General features: G+C 44.1%; 1 protein-coding gene across 11 annotated transcripts in view; it reads right to left on the bottom strand.

The window, feature by feature from the left end:
• RBMS1 (RNA binding motif single stranded interacting protein 1) overlaps positions 1–20,763 on the bottom strand; it is a 207,456-nt gene that overhangs the window by 6,915 nt on the left and 179,778 nt on the right. For all 11 annotated transcript variants that reach the window (XM_075609259.1, XM_075609263.1, XM_075609260.1 and 8 more), the window contains exons 10-11: positions 12,875–12,925; positions 5,358–5,468 (exon numbers count right to left, since the gene is read on the bottom strand). In XM_075609259.1, the coding sequence (XP_075465374.1) occupies positions 5,358–5,468; positions 12,875–12,925 (162 nt within the window). The remainder of the gene's footprint in view (positions 1–5,357; positions 5,469–12,874; positions 12,926–20,763) is intronic.

Raw genomic sequence — 20,763 nt, 5'->3', positions numbered from 1 at the left:
CATTACCATGGAGATATCCATAATCTTTTTAGGTGTGGTATTATTTCAACAGTACACCACTCCTTAATTATTCTGTCACTATGATAGAGCTTTTTGCTGTTGAGATCGTACATTTGTCCTTAGCATTTTATATTAATCCTAATTGCGAGCATGATTTATATGGTCATTTTGATTTGATTAAGGTCTGACATATGTCTAATTTACATTGATTTTGTCACAGATTACGATACTTTACTCATGTATCTCCTTAATTCTCTCATTATCACCGTATAAAAACAGGAACAACTTGACATTCCTTGTGAATGTTACATGTAAGCCTACAAAACCACAAAAAAAAGTCTTACATAAAATAAGAGCATCTATTAATTTTCAATGCAGTAATCTAGCAGGCAAAAAATAATAATCTTCTTTTCTGGAGGACAATAAGGTTCTGAATACTCGGGCATACAAAAGCGGACAATCCAATGGAGAAAATGTTATACAGTGCTAGGAGCAGCGATCTTATAAAAAATAAGACAGGAATTTTACTGAACAATAAATGCTTTTTGTTTTCCCCAACAAAAGTACGTTTCACTATATTGTTTAAACCAGGGGAAGCCAACTCCAGTCCTCAGGAGCTACCAACAGGTCAGGTTCTCAAGATATCCCTGCTTCAACAGACGTGGTTCAAAAAGTGGCTAAGTCGACTGAGCCACTTATTGGGCCACCTGTGCTGAATAGGGTTGCCAGGTGTCCGGTATTGAACCGGACAGCCCGGTATTTGGTTACTCTGCTTGGTAAAAAATGAGAGATAATACCGGAAATGTATATGTGCAGGGGGAACGGACACATTTATGTGTGTGCCAGTATTATGTCTCCAGACTTAGTACCAACAGCAGGATTTCCCCTGAGTAGTGCTGCTACTGCTAGGGGGCTGGGCAGTTTCCTCCATCCTGACTGGCTGCATTACACAGCAGCAGCCAATCAGGGGGTGGTGGCAGGATCCTGGGCGTGGGGCCAAAGAGCGGAGGATAAGCATGTAGCAGAGAGAAGGGAGGCTGTGTCCTGTGTCTCTTTGTTCTGTTTTGTCCTGGTGTGTGTGTGTGTGCGCATTTATTTGTACTTGTACTGTTGTGCATGTGTTTGTGTCTTCTCTGGCTGTCCTGTGGGGGTGATAGGATGAAGGGAGGGGGGGGGGGGTGAGAGAGGATGAAGGGGGGGTAAGAGAGGATGAAGGGAAGGGGGGGGTGAGAGAGGATGAAGTGAGGTGGGATGAGAGAGGATAAAGGGAGGGGGGATGAGAGAGGATGAAGGGAGGGGGGATGAGAGATGAAGGGAGGGGGATGAGAGGATGAGGGGAGGATGAGGGGGTGAGAGGACTAGGGGAGAGAGGATGAGGAGGTTGCTCGCCATGGGCCTATATGACTGCAGGTCGGTTATTTATAAATGATCTGACCATTACATAATTTGTTCTAAATTTCACTCCAAGCATGCACCAATTTGCAACAATTTGCACTATTTCATATTCTATTTCCTAAAAAAATCCTAGGAAGGGCTCTTCCTCCCAAGACCCCTCTCCAGATTTGTTACAAAACAGAATATAAAGTGGTGCAAATTGGTGAATACTTGGGAGTGAAATTTGGAAAAAAATTACGTAACAGTCAGGTCATTTATAAATAACATTCTTCCCCACCAACGATTCTCGCGTGCCGCACCTTTCACCATTGTGTCCAGTATTTTTGGACAAGACACCAGGCAACCCTAGTGCTGAAGCAGGGATATCTTGAAACCCTGATCTGCTGCTAGCTCTTGCGGACTGGAGTTGGCTACCCCTGGTTTAGACAGCTGATGTAGTTACAAGGCAGGGGTACAAAGAATACTCCCACTGCATAGTTTCATCCCCTTCAGCTTCTAACTAGGAATCTTGCAGTCACACTAAATGATGTTACTCACAGTGAATGACCGATCTGCTATGCAGTGGAAGATTTACGTACACTGTGTTTAATTTGCCCTTTTAACCATATTTTCCTTCTCAGAGATGCTTTTATACTAGAGCATGCAACACATAACAGTTTAATAGGCTGCAGATGTCATCAGCCCCAGCAGTATATTGGTCAGAAGTATTATTTATTTACTTACATGCAGTTGAATTAATAACTTTATAAAATCCATGAATTTATATAGATAGTTTAACTTGAAAATGGGAAATTCAAGGGATCTCATTTCTTTTTTAAACCACCCTGCAGTTCATCGGTGCAGAGAATTCTGACGTGACATTCACAATTAGATTCCGTTTATCGAAGGGCTATAGTCAACACCTTGTTAAATATGACACTGACAAACAAGAAATAAGATAGTCTTAATAATTTTAAAGAAAATTATATAAATGTAGAAGCTGAATACATTCTAAGCTCTAGATACCATGTGGACACCAGGTCTAATTTTGGAATATGCCACCAATTGCATCAACCTTCTTCTCTATCTGCTTTTCTGGACATCTACTATGTATTTTGGAAAGTTTTCGGTTCGCTATGCATTTGGACACCTCTTAAGATATCGTAACCAAATTGTGCATGATGGTTCCTGAGATCAAGGAGCAGTTTTTTGTCTATTTGGATACAATTCACTGATGACATGATCCTATCACACAACCCTCAAGATACCACTTAATCTTGGTCACCCTGAAGATCCAATTAGCAACATTAGCAAAAATACAGGAGCAGTTCTTGAAGAGTGCGAAATCATTGTTTGCAACCAGTGTACAGTGTCTCATAAACATGCATGAGAGGTTCTTAATCAAACATTTCAGGACCTCGGAGGCAATGAAACTATTATGGGTGGAGCTGTTGTTCTTCTGGCAGGGTATTTTCAGCAAACGCTCCAAAGTTGCATTGTACAAAAAGTGAACTATAACTGATGGGTTTAAAGCATGTTTAAAAAATTAATATCTCAGGTGGAATGTTACCACATTAAAGCTTACAAGAAACATGCAAGTTCATTTACAAGGGGATGATTCTGCTGGCAGATTCGCTCAACAGCTACTTAATCTTGGCGAAGGAAAACTTCCAGTTGAGTCCACTGGACTCGTCAGTTTTCAAGAAAACTTTTGCAACATCGTAGAGGAGATAGATTAAAAGACGAAGTCTTTCCAAAACATACAAAATTGCTCAGCGAACGTGCAATTCTTGCTCCAAAAAACAATTATGTGAATGAAATCAACATAAATACAAAAAAATTGGCTGGAGGAGCTAGAACATACAAGTCAATCAACACAGTCATGGATATAACTGAAGCCGTTCAATATCCCACTGAGTTTCTTAACTCAATGGAACCATCTGGGGTGCAGCCACAAAACTTGATGCTTAAAATTGACTTGCCTACAGTGTTCTGCTTCTGCAAAATGTCGATGCTCCAAGACTATGCAATGGAACCCAACTAATAAGGAAAAATCTTTTGCCTAATGTCACCTAAGCCACTATTTTGACAGGCTGTGCCAAAGGAGAAAATATATTTGTACCAGGCATCCCACTCGTCCTCACCAACATTCCCTTCGAATTCAAATGAAGCTTGCCTTTGCAATATCATTGAATAAATCTCAAGGACAGTCACTTAAAGTAGCTGTACTGAATTTAGAAAATACATGCTTTGCACATGGTCAACTTGATGTTGGATGCTCCAAAGTGGAAACTGGAAAAAATGTGTATGTTTTTGTGCCTGATAGAAAAACCAAAAATAGTTTACCCAATAGGATTAGAATTAAAAAATAAAATAAAAAATTATATATATATATATATATATATATATATATATATATATATATATATATATATATATATTTATATAATCAAAAAAATCAAAAAATAAATAGATGATACCGTTCTGTGGCTAACGAAATGCTTTTATTTGTGCGAGCTTTCGAGATACACTGATCTCTTATTCCGGCGATGTTACAATGAATGAAGCAAAAGGTAAACTTAAAAACAGTGTCTCTTGGAATGTTATCTGTGCTGTTCCTTCCCCCGGTGTGGATGTGTTTTATGGCTAGAGGTGTTAAATGGTTACTGAAAGCAAGTGAAGAAAGAGTGTGTATGTGTATCAGTGTGAATAAAAATGAATGGAGAGCCCACAGTATATACAGTGCTTTACACAAGATGTGTGTGGAGTGGGACTGGATATAAATGGTGTGGTTGGGTTGGAAATGTGAGAGTTAGTAGCACAACTAAAAGTGTGTGTGGATACTTAGTGGTCCCTATTGGTGTATAGGGATGGAAAAACATGGCCTAAACAGAGATCAAAATTTTATGAGTCATTACTGACAGTAGTGAACTCTCGTCCCATAAGCGCTAAAGGCCATGTCTGTACATACTGTGCTATATGTATGCACACACAGCTGTCTCTCACACATACTAATACTCCTTGTTTTTCCATCCCTATACACCAATAGGGACCACTAAGTATCCACACACACTTTTAGTTGTGCTACTAACTGTCACATTTCCACACCCACCCACACCATTTATATCCAGTCCCACTTCACACACACCTTGTGTAAAGCACTGTATATACTGTGGGCTCTCCATTCATTTTTATTCACACTGATACACATACACAATCTTTCTTCACTTGCTTTCAGTAACCATTTAACACCTCTAGCCATAAAACACATCCACACCGGGGGAAGGAACAGCACAGATAACATTCCAAGAGACACTGTTTTTAAGTTTACCTTTTGCTTCATTCATTGTAACATCGCCGGAAGAAGAGATCAGTGTATCTCGAAAGCTCGCACAAATAAAAGCATTTCGTTAGCCACAGAACGGTATCATCTATTTATTTTTTGATTTTTTTGATTATTGAAGCTCGGCTAACACGGTACTGATACCTCTACATATATATAAATATATATATATATATATATATATATTTTTCTTTCTAAAATTAAGAAACTCAAAAATGTTACTGTATTATTCATTTAAAAAATCTCGAGTATTTTTTGGTTTCTTAGAATTCCCGAGCAATGCCGGGTACTTTTACCTAATATATTATAATGCCATAAAACACACAAGCCCATACAATGTCTGACTTTGTAAACTGTGAATTATTCAAGTGTCTATTTCTAGAAAGAACCTGGATATAGCTAAATTAGTGCAGTAGCCTAACAGCACTGCTGCAGACCCATGCAACAGCAAAGGAGTTCAACATGCTGAAACATGGCTATGCATTGCTTAGTGTATATGATTTATTCCATCTAGAGTTTGGAGTATGACAAGAGTAATTTAGCCTATTACATACTTCTGCAGAGTGTACATTCATGCAATTATGCTTGACACAAAACTAACATTTCCTTTGCTTGCTGTCAGTATTAAGAAGCCACCTACTGTTCCACTGCTGCTTAATGAAAGATGACTCATCTGCTGTGTCATAGGGTTCATCATGGATGCCGGCTGTAGTGACATAGTGTGGTCCATGGAAGGAGTTAGCACAGCACCCTTAACAAGAAAAGAAAACACAAGAAATAGGATCATAAGACGTTTGAATCGAAGTTACCGTGCCAGAATTTCCCCACTGAAAATGACCATGACAAAATATAAAGTGATACTGATCCGGACAACCAGTTGCTTCGTGAACTTAATATAAAATCCTTGAACCCCTGGAGGACAGTAAAGACACACAAATATAGCACGTCAAACAAGGTGATGCTCTGCAGATCTTTGGCTACTTCAAACATTGTTGTGTTTAAGAAGATAGAGCGGAAGCAGAATAGAGGTTTATAGACACAACACTTGAATTTCATTATTGCCCAAGTTCCGTTTGCAGTTGGCTATTTAAAAGTGGTCCAGTACGTGGTACGCCTGCTTTAAAGACCAAGAAGACCAGTTCCCAGAAACGCTGAAGTAATGTGCATTTTCCAATACTTTATGAGAAGTTCCCAACATATTATGTCAAAATGCATTAGAAGCCCCTTTGTTCAGCTGCACAAATTCCCACTTCTTTTGAATTCCAATCTGATATGTTACCTAAGTCTATCAGAAATAGGCTTGTGATGTGACCTAGAAAGTCTAACTTTTTGCCTTAAATATTATACAAAGGCATTCTAATTAATAACAAAATTACAGGAAAGAAATTATTTATGTACGCTACATTCATTTGCAGCTATTGTCCTGGGCCTATTCAGCAATGTAAAACATAGGACACATGGGGGAGAAAGTAGCCTGAGGCATACAGTAGGGTGACCAGATGTCCCGGTTTAGCCGGGACAGTCCCGGATTTACTGCACATGTCCCGGTAATTATTTGAAAATGTTTAAAATGACCGGGTTTTGGGTGGCAGAGAAAAAGGGGGCGGGACCATCATCGTGAGGGGGCTGGGCCAGGATCGACAGGAAAGGAGCTAGAAATATGAAGAGAGAAACATGCAATTACAGCCACAGGGGGTGGCTGCATGGCTGCTCCTCAGAGCTGGTTCATGTGGGACAGTGTGTGTTTGAGTGTGTGATGGTCAGTCTTTGTGTATGGTGTGTATGTGTCTCTGCAGGTCAGTGGCTGTGTGTGTCTGCAGGTCAGTGGCTGTGTGAGTGTCTGGGCAGGTCAGTGGCTGTGTGAGTGTCTGCGCAGGTCTGTGTGTGCAGGTCAGTGGCTGTGTGAGTGTCTGCGCAGGTCTGTGTGTGCAGGTCAGTGGCTGTGTGAGTGTCTGCGCAGGTCTGTGTGTGCAGGTCAGTGGCTGTGTGAGTGTCTGCGCAGGTCTGTGTGTGCAGGTCAGTGGCTGTGTGAGTGTCTGCGCAGGTCTGTGTGTGCAGGTCAGTGGCTGTGTGAGTGTCTGCGCAGGTCTGTGTGTGCAGGTCAGTGGCTGTGTGAGTGTCTGCGCAGGTCTGTGTGTGCAGGTCAGTGGCTGTTAGGGTTGCCACCTTCAACTGATGGCGTGCTGAGGCGGCGTCTCCCAACATCCTGCTGCAACTACCCCTCGAACAGAAAGTGAACATGGCTGCGCGGCGTCATATGATGCGTTGTTGCCATGGAAACGGAATGCTATGTGACATCATGACGCTACGCGGCGTCACGTTGCCACAGCAATTGCCATGGCAACAGACCCATGTTCAGTGCAGTTGGAGGGAGAATTGCAGAAGAATGCCGGAGACGAGACTGCCGCCACCTGCCCCCACCTGGAGATTGACGGGCTAAACCCGTAGCCCGGAGGATAGTACCTGAAACCCGGAGTCAACTCTGGTGGCTGTGTGGGTGTCGGCGCAGGTCAGTGGCTCTGCGTCGGCGCAGGCCAGTGGCTCTGCATCGGCGCAGGTCAGTGGCTGTGCGTCGGCGCAGGTCAGAGAGAGAATGGAGGTAGAGAGAGAATGGAGGGGGGAGCAGAGAATGGTGGGGAGAGAGAATGGGGTGGAGAGAGAGAATAGAGGAGGGGAGTGAGAGAGAATGGAGGAGGGGAGTGAGAGAGAATGGAGGGGGGAGTGAGAGAGAATGGAGGAGCGGAGGGAGAGAGGGGAAGAGATGGAGGGGGAGAGAGAATGGGCGGAGGGAAGGGAGAGAATGGGTGAGGGAAGGGAGAGAATGGAGGGTGGGGAGGGAAGGGAGAGAATGGGTGGGAAGGGGGAGGAAAAGGAGAGAATGGGGGGTGGGAAGGGAGAGGGAGAATGGAGGAGGGGGGAGGGAGAGAGACAATGGGGGGGAGGCAGGGAGAGAGACTGGGGGGGAGGCAGGGAGAGAGATTGGGGGAAGGGTGAGAGAGAATGGGGGGGAGGATGAAAGAAAATGGGGGAGGGGAGGGATAGAGAGAATGGGGGGAAGGTAGAGAGAATGGGAAGAGGTAGAATGAATAATACAGCATCAATGGTGAAACTATTAGGTAAATATCATTATAATATTCATTTTTTAGTAATGTCATTTGTTGTATTAATATTTTATTTTTTAAATGTATTCTGGTTTTTCATTTTCTAAATCTGGTCACCCAACTGAGGCAAAGAGTACACCCCAAGCCTTTACTGCGAGAATGCATTACTGATACAGCACAAGAGCGGTGACTTGTAGTTCCCCTCAGAAGCAGGATGAGAAATTAGGACTATTAGCAGCCAGAAGTCACAACTATCTGGTTTTGGGGCGAAGGCCGCTTTAAATAAAAAATATTACAGTCAAAAACAACAGCTGTGAGTAGCAGCCAAGGTGATCCTTACATTAATAGTTAACAATGATTGGAATAGTCTGTCGTATAGATGTGAACTGTGTGTATAAACTGGAATAACAGATGGAAAAGCAAGTGTAGCAAGGACGAAGGTAACAGGTGATACGCTACAAAAGAAAGCGCTCATATAAATAACACCTTCTGTGCAGTTTAAACAATTTAGTCAAAATAGGAAAGGGGTCATCACAGCTCTACCTTAATATTCGTTAATATATGAGAGAGTGTCGATGCATGGGGAATAAGAGATATGTTTACAAAGTGATCAAGAGGTGATCACAAAAAGATGCCCACTTAATTGCACTCATCCTAATTGTCATAGTTTTAAGACACAACAGTAAGCGTCAACACTATGCATATATAATGCAAACACCAAGGGAGGGTAAGTACAAAATAATAAAATTTTATTTAAACTCTTCTATATGAAAAAAAATATATACACACACTTTAATAAAATATTAAAACCGTAGTATGCCTATTATTTACACAGTATATACCAGATCATGCATATAAATCTCCAAAGTGTAGTTAAATATTACATGTGTTATAACCAAATCTATCACTGATATCAAGTTACAGTCTTCTACATAAAATGGAGTAAAGTTTGTATGCAGAAACTGGAAATCCAAACGAAAATACCCAATACTGAGCTGTACATGGAGGGGTAAGTATGGTCAGTTGATTGTTACTTATACCTTCACTGCATGTTGGATAATAGAGTGTATATTGGTATAGTGTTACATTTGTAGCAGTTCAGGGTGTGTATCAACCCGAACTTATGTCTCACAAGTAGCGGATCATACACCTTTAATCCAATCAGTAACACTGTTGTAGCTATTTATATACCAATGTAACTATCGTGAGCGAATGCTGGTATATAGCTCAATCCAGCAAGTGATTACAACATTCACATAAGAGGTTAATTCCCTCTTTTGCAGAGTATACCCAATAGATGACCTTACATAGGAGGAAAGGTATGGTCAGATGGTTTCTTAAGTACACACATACTGCTTGCTAAGAGATAAAGAGTGTACATTAGCATAGTGTCGTTTTAGTAGCAGTTCAGTGTGTGTTGACCACAATGAAATCTTATAAGTAACAAATCATACACATAAAACCCAATCAAAAAACGCTATTAGGGCTATTTAAACGTAAATATAGCCATCATGAGTAGGCATTAGTATACAGCTCGAATCCGCAAGTCATTTATAGCGTTCATACAAGGGGTTAATTCCCTCTTAGCATATATAAGCCTTAGTTCTGTAAATTCACATATTATAATAGCTTTGCTAAATGTGACTGTGGCCAGCCATTCGCATATACAGGGGTAAGTATGGACCAATACAACCGTATCTCTGCTTCCATGTGTCTAGTGCTTGTTCAGCATACTGTGTACAGCAAACTGCTCCGACCTGGCTGACGTCATCAGTAGGAGCGTCGCCAGACTGCCCGACAGTTGTTTCGCGACGTAAACCGGCGCTTCTTCAAGGGGGAGGAGTGTACCTGCACTCCCAGGGGAGGTATATAAGTTCCGACACAGAGAGCAGGTACACTCCTCCCCCTTGAAGAAGCGCCGGTTTACGTCGCGAAACAACTGTCGGGCAGTCTGGCGACGCTCCTACTGATGACGTCAGCCAGGTCGGAGAAGTTTGCAGTACACAGTATGCTGCACAAGCACTAGACACATGGAAGCAGAGATACGGTTGTATTGGTCCATAGTTACCCCTGTATACGCGAATGGCTGGCCACAGTCACATTTAGCTTAAGCTATTATAATATGTGAATTTACAGAACTAAGGCTTATATATGCTAAGAGGGAATTAACCCCTTGTATGAACGCTATAAATGACTTGCGGATTCGAGCTGTATACTAATGCCTACTCATGATGGCTATATTTACGTTTAAATAGCCCTAATAGCGTTTTTTGATTGGGTTTTATGTGTATGATTTGTTACTTATAAGATTTCATTGTGGTCAACACACACTCTGAACTGCTACTAAACCGACACTATGCTAATGTACACTCTTTATCTCTTAGCAAGCAGTATGTGTGTACTTAAGAAACCATCTGACCATACCTTTCCTCCTATGTAAGGTCATCTATTGGGTATACTCTGCAAAAGAGGGAATTAACCTCTTATTTGAATGTTGTAATCACTTGCTGGATTGAGCTATATACCAGCATTCGCTCACGATAGTTACATTGGTATATAAATAGCTACAACAGGGTTACTGATTGGATTAAAGGTGTATGATCCGTTACTTGTGAGACATAAGTTTGGGTTGATACACACCCTGAACTGCTACAAATGTAACACTATACCAATATACACTCTATTATCCAACAAGCAGTGAAGGTATAAGTAACAATCAACTGACCATACTTACCCCTCCATGTACAGCTCATTATTGGGTATTTTCCTTTGGATTTCCAGTTTCTGCATACAAACTTTACTCCATTTTATGTAGAAGACTGTAACTTGATATCAGTGATAGATTTGGTTTTAACACAGGTGATATCTAACTACACTTTGGGGATTTATAGGCATGATCTGGTATATACTGTGTAAATAATAGGCATACTACGGTTTTAATATTTTATTATAGTGTGTATATTTATTTTTTCATATAGAAGAGTTTAAATAAAATTTTATTATTTTGTACTTACCCTCCCTGGTGTTTGCATTATATATGCATAGTGTTGACGCTTACTGTTGTGTCTTAAAACTATGACAATTAGGCTGAGTGCAATTAAGTGGGCATCTTTTTGTGATCACCTCTTGGTCACTTTGTAAACAGTTTAAACAATTGCCTAATTTAAAATAAGTTTAACAGGTTTTGAAATGCAAGCTACAAATTATGTATGGAAATAGCATAGGGCATTATTGCTATTTATTTTAATGATGCAGCTTTGAGGTTGCAAATCAATATATCAGTATTGGGAAGTGACAATTCTTTTACTTTGATTATGATTCTATTTTTGAATAGTGATGATTCTATATGCAGAATCCAACGTTATAAAGAGAAAGCCAATGTAAACATAAAACATATCAAAGTGAATTATTAAGAGAAAGGAGTCAATATGTGGAATACTATCTAGAAGGCATATTTGAAAGGATATAGACTAGATATAAATGCACTGGAATCTCAGTGAATATCACAGGTGTTATAATCCTTAGTATTGTTGAACCCATAGTAATTGTTGCTAAATTTGCCATTTGAAAATAATTCTACAAATCACGTGATAGGGATGAAAAAAATTGCATTGCAAAACTAAAAAACATGAATGAACAGGTTTTGCAATCGGCGCGGAGATGGTAAATGAAGCCAAAAAACTAAATGAAGAGATTATTATAAAAGGTGACTAGAAAGAGCCTCAGGAAATAACAGTGAGGAAATCAAACCAGGAACGCAGTCAATGCCAGCAAAGTCAATGGGATGTTTGTAATTAATATGAATGAATGAATGAATGAAAGAGGGAGAGGAGAGAGGGAATAGATATACACACACACATTTTCTCACACACACACACACACACACACATTTTCTCACACACACACACATTTTCTCACACACACACACACACACATTTTCTCACACACACACACACACACACATTTTCTCACACACACACACACACACACATTTTCTCACACACACACACACACACACACACACACACACACACACACACACACACACACACACACACACACACACACACACACACACACACACACACACACACACACACACACACACACACACACACACCAAAGAAAGTGAAATGTCTCTGCAAATAGCATCAGTAAGTAAGACTGAGGAAGTGAGTTAGTTCTCATGAAACGCGTAGAGTGGTGTTTGGTGACAGTGTGCCATTAGCTTAGAGACTTTGGAGGCTAATTCTTCCCTACTCGGTCACAAGTGGACGGTCAATATCGGAGTGTAGCAGTGAGAGCTACACTTCAGCATATGCGCACGCACCCCCCTGAGGTTGCTGTTGGTACACGGAGCGGTCCCACGTGGCTACAAGTCGCAGGAGTGGAATCCAGCATAGGTAGTGTTGCCCATACGGATCGTATTGGATTGGCGGTACATGCAGAAGCAAGACCTTCCACCGTCTGGAGTAGCATCTTTTTCCAGAGCCAGACCCTGTATCTGTGGAAGACCTATCCTTAATGCCCTTTTGCTTTTGGGCTCTTGTAAGTAGGGTTTCAATTTTTACCCCTCCTGGAGCCAAGCACCAAAGTCACCTATTTTTCACAAAGTGCATTTTATTAAATCAGGTTGTTTTTTTTGATTCAACATTAGGTGTTGTGTTGTTGAGTTAGTTTAAGTATTTTGTTTTATGTGTTTGGTTTGTCTGTTATTGTTTGTCCCATCAGCAGTGGATTCTTTTATAGGTGTATATATACCAATGTTTATATTTAATTTGTAATATTCTAGTGTCTACAGTTATACACTATGATTGGTCTTTAACTTTTTGTTTCCCATATGTATGAGACAACAATCAAGATTATATAAAGGACCTCTGCTCTCAACAGGACTGGACTTTTCCACTTTGGGCAGGTCTCTTTTCTATTGGACCTTTTGTTGTAAGGCGCCGTTTTTTTTTCTGTGAATTGTTTTAACCGATTACTATGGTTTCTACCTCTAACAAATGTATGCAAAAAGATAATCAGAAACTTTCAGAGACACAGAACAACTTACGGGGTGCTGCATGATGTAGGGTTGAGGCTGCATCCAGGAGGGACTCTGCACCTAGAATAACAAATAATTATCTGCAGCTTTCACAGAATTTAGCGCATTTCAATTCTTGTCTGCATGAGTTAGAGCGTTTGCTCTTTTGACAATTAAAAATCACTCAATATAACCTGATCACATTGAAAATGTTGCTGTGTATTTCAAACAAACATTTCACTAACAATTTAAATGTGGAATCAAAAGGCTTTAATCCTTTAGGTGTAAGATTGAATCAAAGAGCCAGTGTTCACATACTCTGCACAATCATATTTTAATTATTTGTTCATTCAGTTCAGTGCGCTAATCCTTTGCTTTGTATCCCAGGACAGACTTGAAAGCTTTTACATCAATGTATGTGTTCTAGTAAAAATACTTTATAAACAAAATAGATACATAAGATTTTAATAGGGCCTTATTGGACTCTAAAATATGTTAAAAAAAAAAAGAAAAAGTCTAATGCAAATACCCCATACAACTCCATCCACTTGGCCATAGCAGTCTTTAACCTTTAGAGCAGGGGTGATCCTGTTTTGATCCTGAGCCCCCCTGCCTGCTCACCTCCTGGCTCGCGCCCCCCCTCCTGTTCGGCTACTGCGAAAAAATGACGTCGCAGGGTCATGGAAACACGACATCACGTGACCCCGCGGCGTCATTTGATGCCAGCTTACCATGGCGACGCGTCGCTGAAGACCAGGTAAGAGAAGCTGCAGAGGCCTTGCGCGATCCCCCGGCATTTAATTTAAATGCGTTGGGGGAGAGTGCGGAACCTCTGTAGCCGGCGCTGCCCACCCCCCCCCAGGAAAATCTCCCACCCCCCGTGGTGTGCGCACACCCCACTTTGCACACCCCTGCTTTAGAGAACCAGAGTGCCACTGGACCTCTGGGTCATGGGATTGCTCATGAAGCAGTCACATGACACGACTGCTGCCTGGATTTCGGAAGTGGAGAGAGCTCAGCGTCTGTTTCCAGCCCTTGAGGACTGGAGTTTACCTCTCCTGCCCTAGAATTTGAACAGGTGCCTACGACGTGCCAGATGCACCGAGAAAAGGTTGGCCGAGTACTGCCCCATTTAAAAGCAGAAAGTGTCTTAATATTAGTATTAAGTGTCAGCCAGTCCTTTAACATGAGGTAGAAGTTCCCATTCACCGAAATTCTAATAAGCATTTTAGGAACTTAAAATTAGGGTTGCCAGGTGTCCAGTACTGAACCGGACTGACCTGTATTTGGACAGTCTGTCCAGTAAAAAATTAGAGTTAATAGTGGACATGTATGTGTCTGGTATTATCCCTCTGGACATAGTGACCTGAACAGCTTGGAGGGCTGCAGGATTTCCCAGAGCAGGGACAGAGCAGGGCTGTTGCTAGGGGGCTGGACAACTTCCTCCATCCTGATTGACTGTATTACCCAGTAGCAGCCAATCAAGAGGTGGTGTCAGGAACCTGGGGGTGGGGCCAAGGAGAGGAGGAAACAGCATGGAGCGGAGAGTGGGGAGAGAGGCGTATGTGTGTCTCGGGCGTGTGGGTGTGTGTGTGTCTCGAGCGCGTCGAGAAAAATGAGAGGGATGGGTGGGTGAGAGGGAGAAAAATGAGAGGTATGGGTGGGTGAGAGGGATGGGTGGGTGAGAGGGAGAAAAATGAGAGGGGTGGGTGGGTGAGAGGGAGGGAGAAAAATGAGAGGGATGGGAGAAAAATGAGAGGGATTGGGAGAAAAATGAGAGGGATGGGTGGGTGGGTGGTAGAAAAATGAGAGGGATTTGAAAAATGAGAGAGATGGGTGGGTGGTTGGGAGAAAAATGAGAGGGATGGGTGGGAGGGAGGGAGAAAAATGAGAGGGATGGGTGGGAGGGAGGGAGAAAAATGAGAGGGATGGGTGGGAGGGAGGGAGAAAAATGAGAGGGATGGGTGGGAGGGAGGGAGAAAAATGAGAGGGATGGGTGGGAGGGAGGGAGAAAAATGAGAGGGATGGGTGGGAGGGAGGGAGAAAAATGAGAGGGATGGGTGGGAGGGAGGGAGAAAAATGAGAGGGATGGGTGGGAGGGAGGGAGGGAGAAAAATGAGAGGGATGGGTGGGAGGGAGGGAGGGAGAAAAATGAGAGGGATGGGTGGGAGGGAGGGAGAAAAATGAGAGGGGTGGGAGGGAGGGAGAAAAATGAGAGGCATGGGTGGGAGGGAGAAAAATGAGAGGGATGGGTGGGAGAGAGGGATGGGTGGGTGGGAGAGAGGGATGGGTGGGTGGGAGAGAGGGATGGGTGGGTGGGAGAGAGGGATGGGTGGGTGGGAGGGAGAAAAATAAGAGGGATGGGTGGGAGAGAGGGATGGGTGGGAGTGAGGGAGAATAATGAGAGGGATGGGTGGGAGAGAGGGATGGGTGGGAGGGAGAAAAATGAGAGGGATAGGTGGGAGAGAGGGATGGGTGGGAGAGAGGGATGGGTGGGAGAGAGGGATGGTAGGAGAGAGGGATGGGTGGGAGAGAGGGATGGGTGGGAGAGAGGGATGGTAGGAGAGAGGGATGGGTGGGAGAGAGGGATGGGTGGGAGGGAGGTTAGAAAAATGAGAGGGATGGGTGAGAGGGATGGGTGGGAGGGAGGTTAGAAAAATGAGAGGGATGGGTGAGAGGGATGGGTGAGAGGGATGGGTGAGAGGGATGGGTGGGAGGGATGGGTGGGAGGGAGAAAAATGAGAGGGATGGGTGGGAGGGAGGGAGAAAAATGAGAGGGATGGGTGGGAGGGAGGGAGAAAAATGAGAGGGATGGGTGGGAGGGAGGGAGAAAAATGAGAGGGATGGGTGGGAGGGAGAAAAATGAGAGGGATGGGTGGGAGGGAGGGAGAAAAATGAGAGGGATGGGTGGGAGGGAGGGAGAAAAATGAGAGGGATGGGTGGGAGGGAGGGAGAAAAATGAGAGGGATGGGTGGGAGGGAGGGATGGGTGGGAGGGAGAAAAATGAGAGGGATGGGTGTGAGAAAAATGAGAGGGATGGGTGGGAGGGAGGGAGAAAAATGAGAGGGATGGGTGGGAGGGAGGGATGGGTGGGAGGGAGAAAAATGAGAGGGATGGGTGGGAGGGAGGGAGAAAAATGAGAGGGATGGGTGGGAGGGAGGGAGAAAAATGAGAGGGATGGGTGGGAGGGAGGGAGAAAAATGAGAGGGATGGGTGGGAGGGAGAAAAATGAGAGGGATGGGTGGGAAGGAGGGAGAAAAATGAGAGGGATGGGTGGGAGGGGTGGGAGGGAGGGTGAAAAATGAGAGGGATGGGTGGGAGGGAGGGAGAAAAATGAGAGGGATGGGTGGGAGGGAGGGAGAAAAATGAGAGGGATGGGTGGGAGGGAGGGAGAAAAATGAGAGGGATGGGTGGGAGGGAGGGAGAAAAATGAGAGGGATGGGTGGGAGGGAGGGAGAAAAATGAGAGGGATGGGTGGGAGGGAGGGAGAAAAATGAGAGGGATGGGTGGGAGGGAGGGAGAAAAATGAGAGGGATGGGTGGGAGGGAGGGAGAAAAATGAGAGGGATGGGTGGGAGGGAGGGAGAAAAATGAGAGGGATGGGTGGGAGGGAGGGAGAAAAATGAGAGGGATGGGTGGGAGGGGGGGAGAAAAATGAGAGGGATGGGTGGGAGGGAGGGAGAAAAATGAGAGGGATGGGTGGGAGGGAGGGAGAAAAATGAGAGGGATGGGTGGGAGGGAGGGAGAAAAATGAGAGGGATGGGTGGGAGGGAGGGAGAAAAATGAGAGGGATGGGTGGGAGGGAGGGAGAAAAATGAGAGGGATGGGTGGGAGGGAGGGAGAAAAATGAGAGGGATGGGTGGGAGGGAGAAAAATGAGAGGGATGGGTGGGATGGGTGGGAGGGAGGGAGAAAAATGAGAGGGATGGGTGGGAGGGAGGGAGAAAAATGAGAGGGATGGGTGGGAGGGAGGGAGAAAAATGAGAGGGATGGGTGGGAGGGAGGGAGAAAAATGAGAGGGATGGGTGGGAGGGAGGGAGAAAAATGAGAGGGATGGGTGGGAGGGAGGGAGAAAAATGAGAGGGATGGGTGGGAGGGAGGGAGAAAAATGAGAGGGATGGGTGGGAGGGAGGGAGAAAAATGAGAGGGATGGGTGGGAGGGAGGGAGAAAAATGAGAGGGATGGGTGGGATGGGTGGGAGGGAGAAAAATGAGAGGGATGGGTGGGAGGGAGGGAGAAAAATGAGAGGGATGGGTGGGAGGGAGGGAGAAAAATGAGAGGGATGGGTGGGAGGGAGGGAGAAAAATGAGAGGGATGGGTGGGAGGGAGGGAGAAAAATGAGAGGGATGGGTGGGAGGGAGGGAGAAAAATGAGAGGGATGGGTGGGAGGGAGGGAGAAAAATGAGAGGGATGGGTGGGAGGGAGGGAGAAAAATGAGAGGGATGGGTGGGAGGGAGGGAGAAAAATGAGAGGGATGGGTGGGAGGGAGGGAGAAAAATGAGAGGGATGGGTGGGAGGGAGAAAAATGAGAGGGATGGGTGGGAGGGAGGGAGAAAAATGAGAGGGATGGGTGGGAGGGAGAAAAATGAGAGGGATTAGTGGGAGGGAGAAAAATGAGAGGGATGGGTGGGAGAGAGGGATGGGTGGGAGGGAGGGATGGGTGGGAGGGATGGGTGGGAGGGAGGGATGGGTGGGAGGGAGGGATGGGTGGGTGGGAGGGATGGGTGGGTGGGAGGGAGGGATGGGTGGGTGGGAGGGAGGGAGAAAAATGAGAGGGAGAAAAATGAGAGGGATGGGTGGGAGGGAGAAAAATGAGAGGGATGGTGGGAGGGAGAAAAATGAGAGGGATGGGTGGGAGGGAGAAAAATGAGAGGGATGGGTGGGACATAGAGGGATGGGTGGGACAAAGAGGGATGGGTGGACAAAGGGATGGGGGGACAAAGGGATGAGGGGACAAAGGGATGGGGGGACAAAGGGATGGGGGGACACAAAGAGGGATGGGGGGACACAAAGAGGGATGGGGGGACACAAAGAGGGATGGGGGGACACAAAGAGGGATGGGGGGACACAAAGAGGGATGGGGGGACACAAAGAGGGATGGGGGACACAAAGAGGGATGGGGGACACAAAGAGGGATGGGGGACACAAAGAGGGATGGGGGACACAAAGAGGGATGGGGGACACAAAGAGGGATGGGGACACAAAGAGGGATGGGGGACACAAAGAGGGATGGGGGACACAAAGAGGGATGGGGGACACAAAGATGGATGGGAGACACAAAGAGGGATGGGAGACACAAAGAGGGATGGGGGACACAAAGAGGGATGGGGGACACAAAGAGGGATGGGGGGACACAAAGAGGGATGGGGGACACAAAGAGGGATGGGGGGACACAAAGAGGGATGGGGTGTCAAAGAGAGATGGGGACAAAGAGGGATGGGGGGACAAAGAGGGATGGGGGGACAAAGAGGGATGGGGGGACAAAGAGGGATGGGGGGGACAAAGAGGGATGGGGCGACAAAGAGGGATGGGGCGACAAAGAGGGATGGGGGGGACAAAGAGGGATGGGGGGGACAAAGAGGGATGTAGGGGACAAAGAGGGATGTGGGGGACAAAGAGGGATGTGGGGGACAAAGAGGGATGGGGCTGGAGAATGAGAGGGTGGGGGCTGGAGAATGAGAGGGATGGGGGCTGGAGAATAAGAGGGATGGGGGCTGGAGAATGAGAGGGATGGGGGCTGGAGAATGAGAGGGATGGGGCTGGAGAATGAGAGGGATGGGGGCTGGAGAATGAGAGTGATGGGGGCTGGAGAATGAGAGGGATGGGGGCTGGAGAATGAGAGGGATGGGAGCTGGAGAATGAGAGGGATGGGGGCTGGAGAATGAGAGGGATGGGGCTGAAAAATGAGGGATGAGAGGGAGAGATAAGGGGTGGTGGGGTTAGAGGATAAGGGGAGTGGTGGGGGTTAGAGGATAAGGGGAGCGGTGGGGGTGAGTGACTGCAGGTTTGTTATTTATAAATAATCTGACGGCTATGTGTTTTTTTTTCTTCTAAATTTCACTTCCAAGTGTGCACCATTCAATGTCGTAACAAATTCTGGGGAGGGCACTCCGTCGCCAGAATTTTTTTATGAAATAAAATATAAAATTAATGCAAATTGGGAGTGAAATTTAGAAAAAATTACGTAACAGTCAGATAATTTATAAATAACATACCTCCCCGCCGACTCTTCTCGAGAGCATCGCATCTTTCACCATTGTGCCCAGTATTTTTGGAGAAGCCACCTGGCACCCCTATTAATGGGACATCATAAACTGCACAGCAGCTGAGTAGGGGCTATAGCAAATGCCCAAATGACAGCCATCTTTACAGCCTCAAAAATGGTGGAGGAACTTGCATTCAATGTAAAGGCAGTTTGTGGGAAAAGAGAAAAGAAAACATCCTTTTGATGCACAAGTTAAATGAGACTAAATGACAACCTTTACTAAGCAGTGCTAAGTGTTGGTTCACCTTTAATCCAATTCAAGTGCATGGGGGTTCAGTAACAAAATTACTAATCTAACAAGTATTTGACATTCTACTGCAGTAAGAGAGTCGATTCCATTAAACAATGAACGGGACTTAAAATCTCCTCAAGCACGTTTTTGTGGGCTACGTTTTTAAGAAATTGAATAATCTTATTCTAATAGATTCGGGTAACATCAACTTCATTTACCCATTTTGCCAATGGAAAAGAAGATTTTATTTTATTATCCATTAGTTAAGCAGCTTTACAGAAACTCTGCAGCCTGTATATTATGTGCACTTTTAAATGACACTTATCAGTATCAAAGCTCACAATATTTTTTTCCCCTCTTCATTTCCAACTAATAGTATGAAGATACGGAGCATGCCAACATAAATATATACTTACATTGAAGCGTACTTAAATGAAACTCACCGCCATACTTTATATCTTAGTATACTTTCCATGAGGTGGTTTTAAATCTTTATGATCATGTCTATTTTCTAGCATAGTCAATGTAAATAATTCAACAGCTCAACAGTACAGTTAATCACTGAAGGATACTTTGGGGGAATCATGACTAATATTTATACGTTAAAAAAAAAATCAATTGTGTGCTGCAGGCTTTAAAATGACTCATGCGCAAATGTCTGCTTGCTTGTGTTAAGAGCTCAACAATTTTGAATTGTTTTGATTTATTCTTGGATGATACAGACAAACACATGTTTTCCCTACAAACATTACTATTAAGCCGGTTTTATTTTATTTTGTACAGCTTGTGTTTATTGATCCTGTTAAGTTACATTCTGTGCGTCTTGTTACTACACTTGAAATATCAATAGCCAAACGGCTGTGACATTTAGCGTGATAAGCTGCAATGTGAAAGCACTACAACAGCCACTGTTGCTACTAATGTTTGCTTTAGGTTTTAACCTTTTGGCCTGAAAGCCATACTAGCTAAAAATCCCAAGGACAAATACGCATCTTCAATCCGTCTCACAAATAGCACACCCGTTTTTCACACTACCGGCTTTCATTCATCAAGGTAATAATAAAATGCATTTTTGCAAATCAGACTGACACACTTAAAGTTAATGTATGTTAGTGAGAAAAAATGGCGACATTATATATATATATATATACATATATATATATATACATACACACACACATACACACACACACATATACATACATATATACACATACATTCACGCACACATTACAGTTCAAGTTCAACACTTTTTTCTGAGCTTTTTCATGTATTCAAATTACAAAAAAAAAAAAGAGACCACAGATTAAGATTCTTTGTGGTATATGGCAACTCACTGTATCTCCATTTGGCATCAGCTTCCTCCCCCCCCAATATATTCAAGGGGCCATTGATTTCCAACTGTTATTTCTAAAATGTATGTT

The sequence above is a fragment of the Ascaphus truei genome, chromosome 7, assembly GCF_040206685.1.
Source record: "Ascaphus truei isolate aAscTru1 chromosome 7, aAscTru1.hap1, whole genome shotgun sequence".
Lineage (NCBI taxonomy): Eukaryota > Metazoa > Chordata > Amphibia > Anura > Ascaphidae > Ascaphus > Ascaphus truei.
The sequence above is the reverse complement of the archived record's forward strand: the minus strand, read 5'-3'. Positions and strand labels throughout refer to the sequence as shown.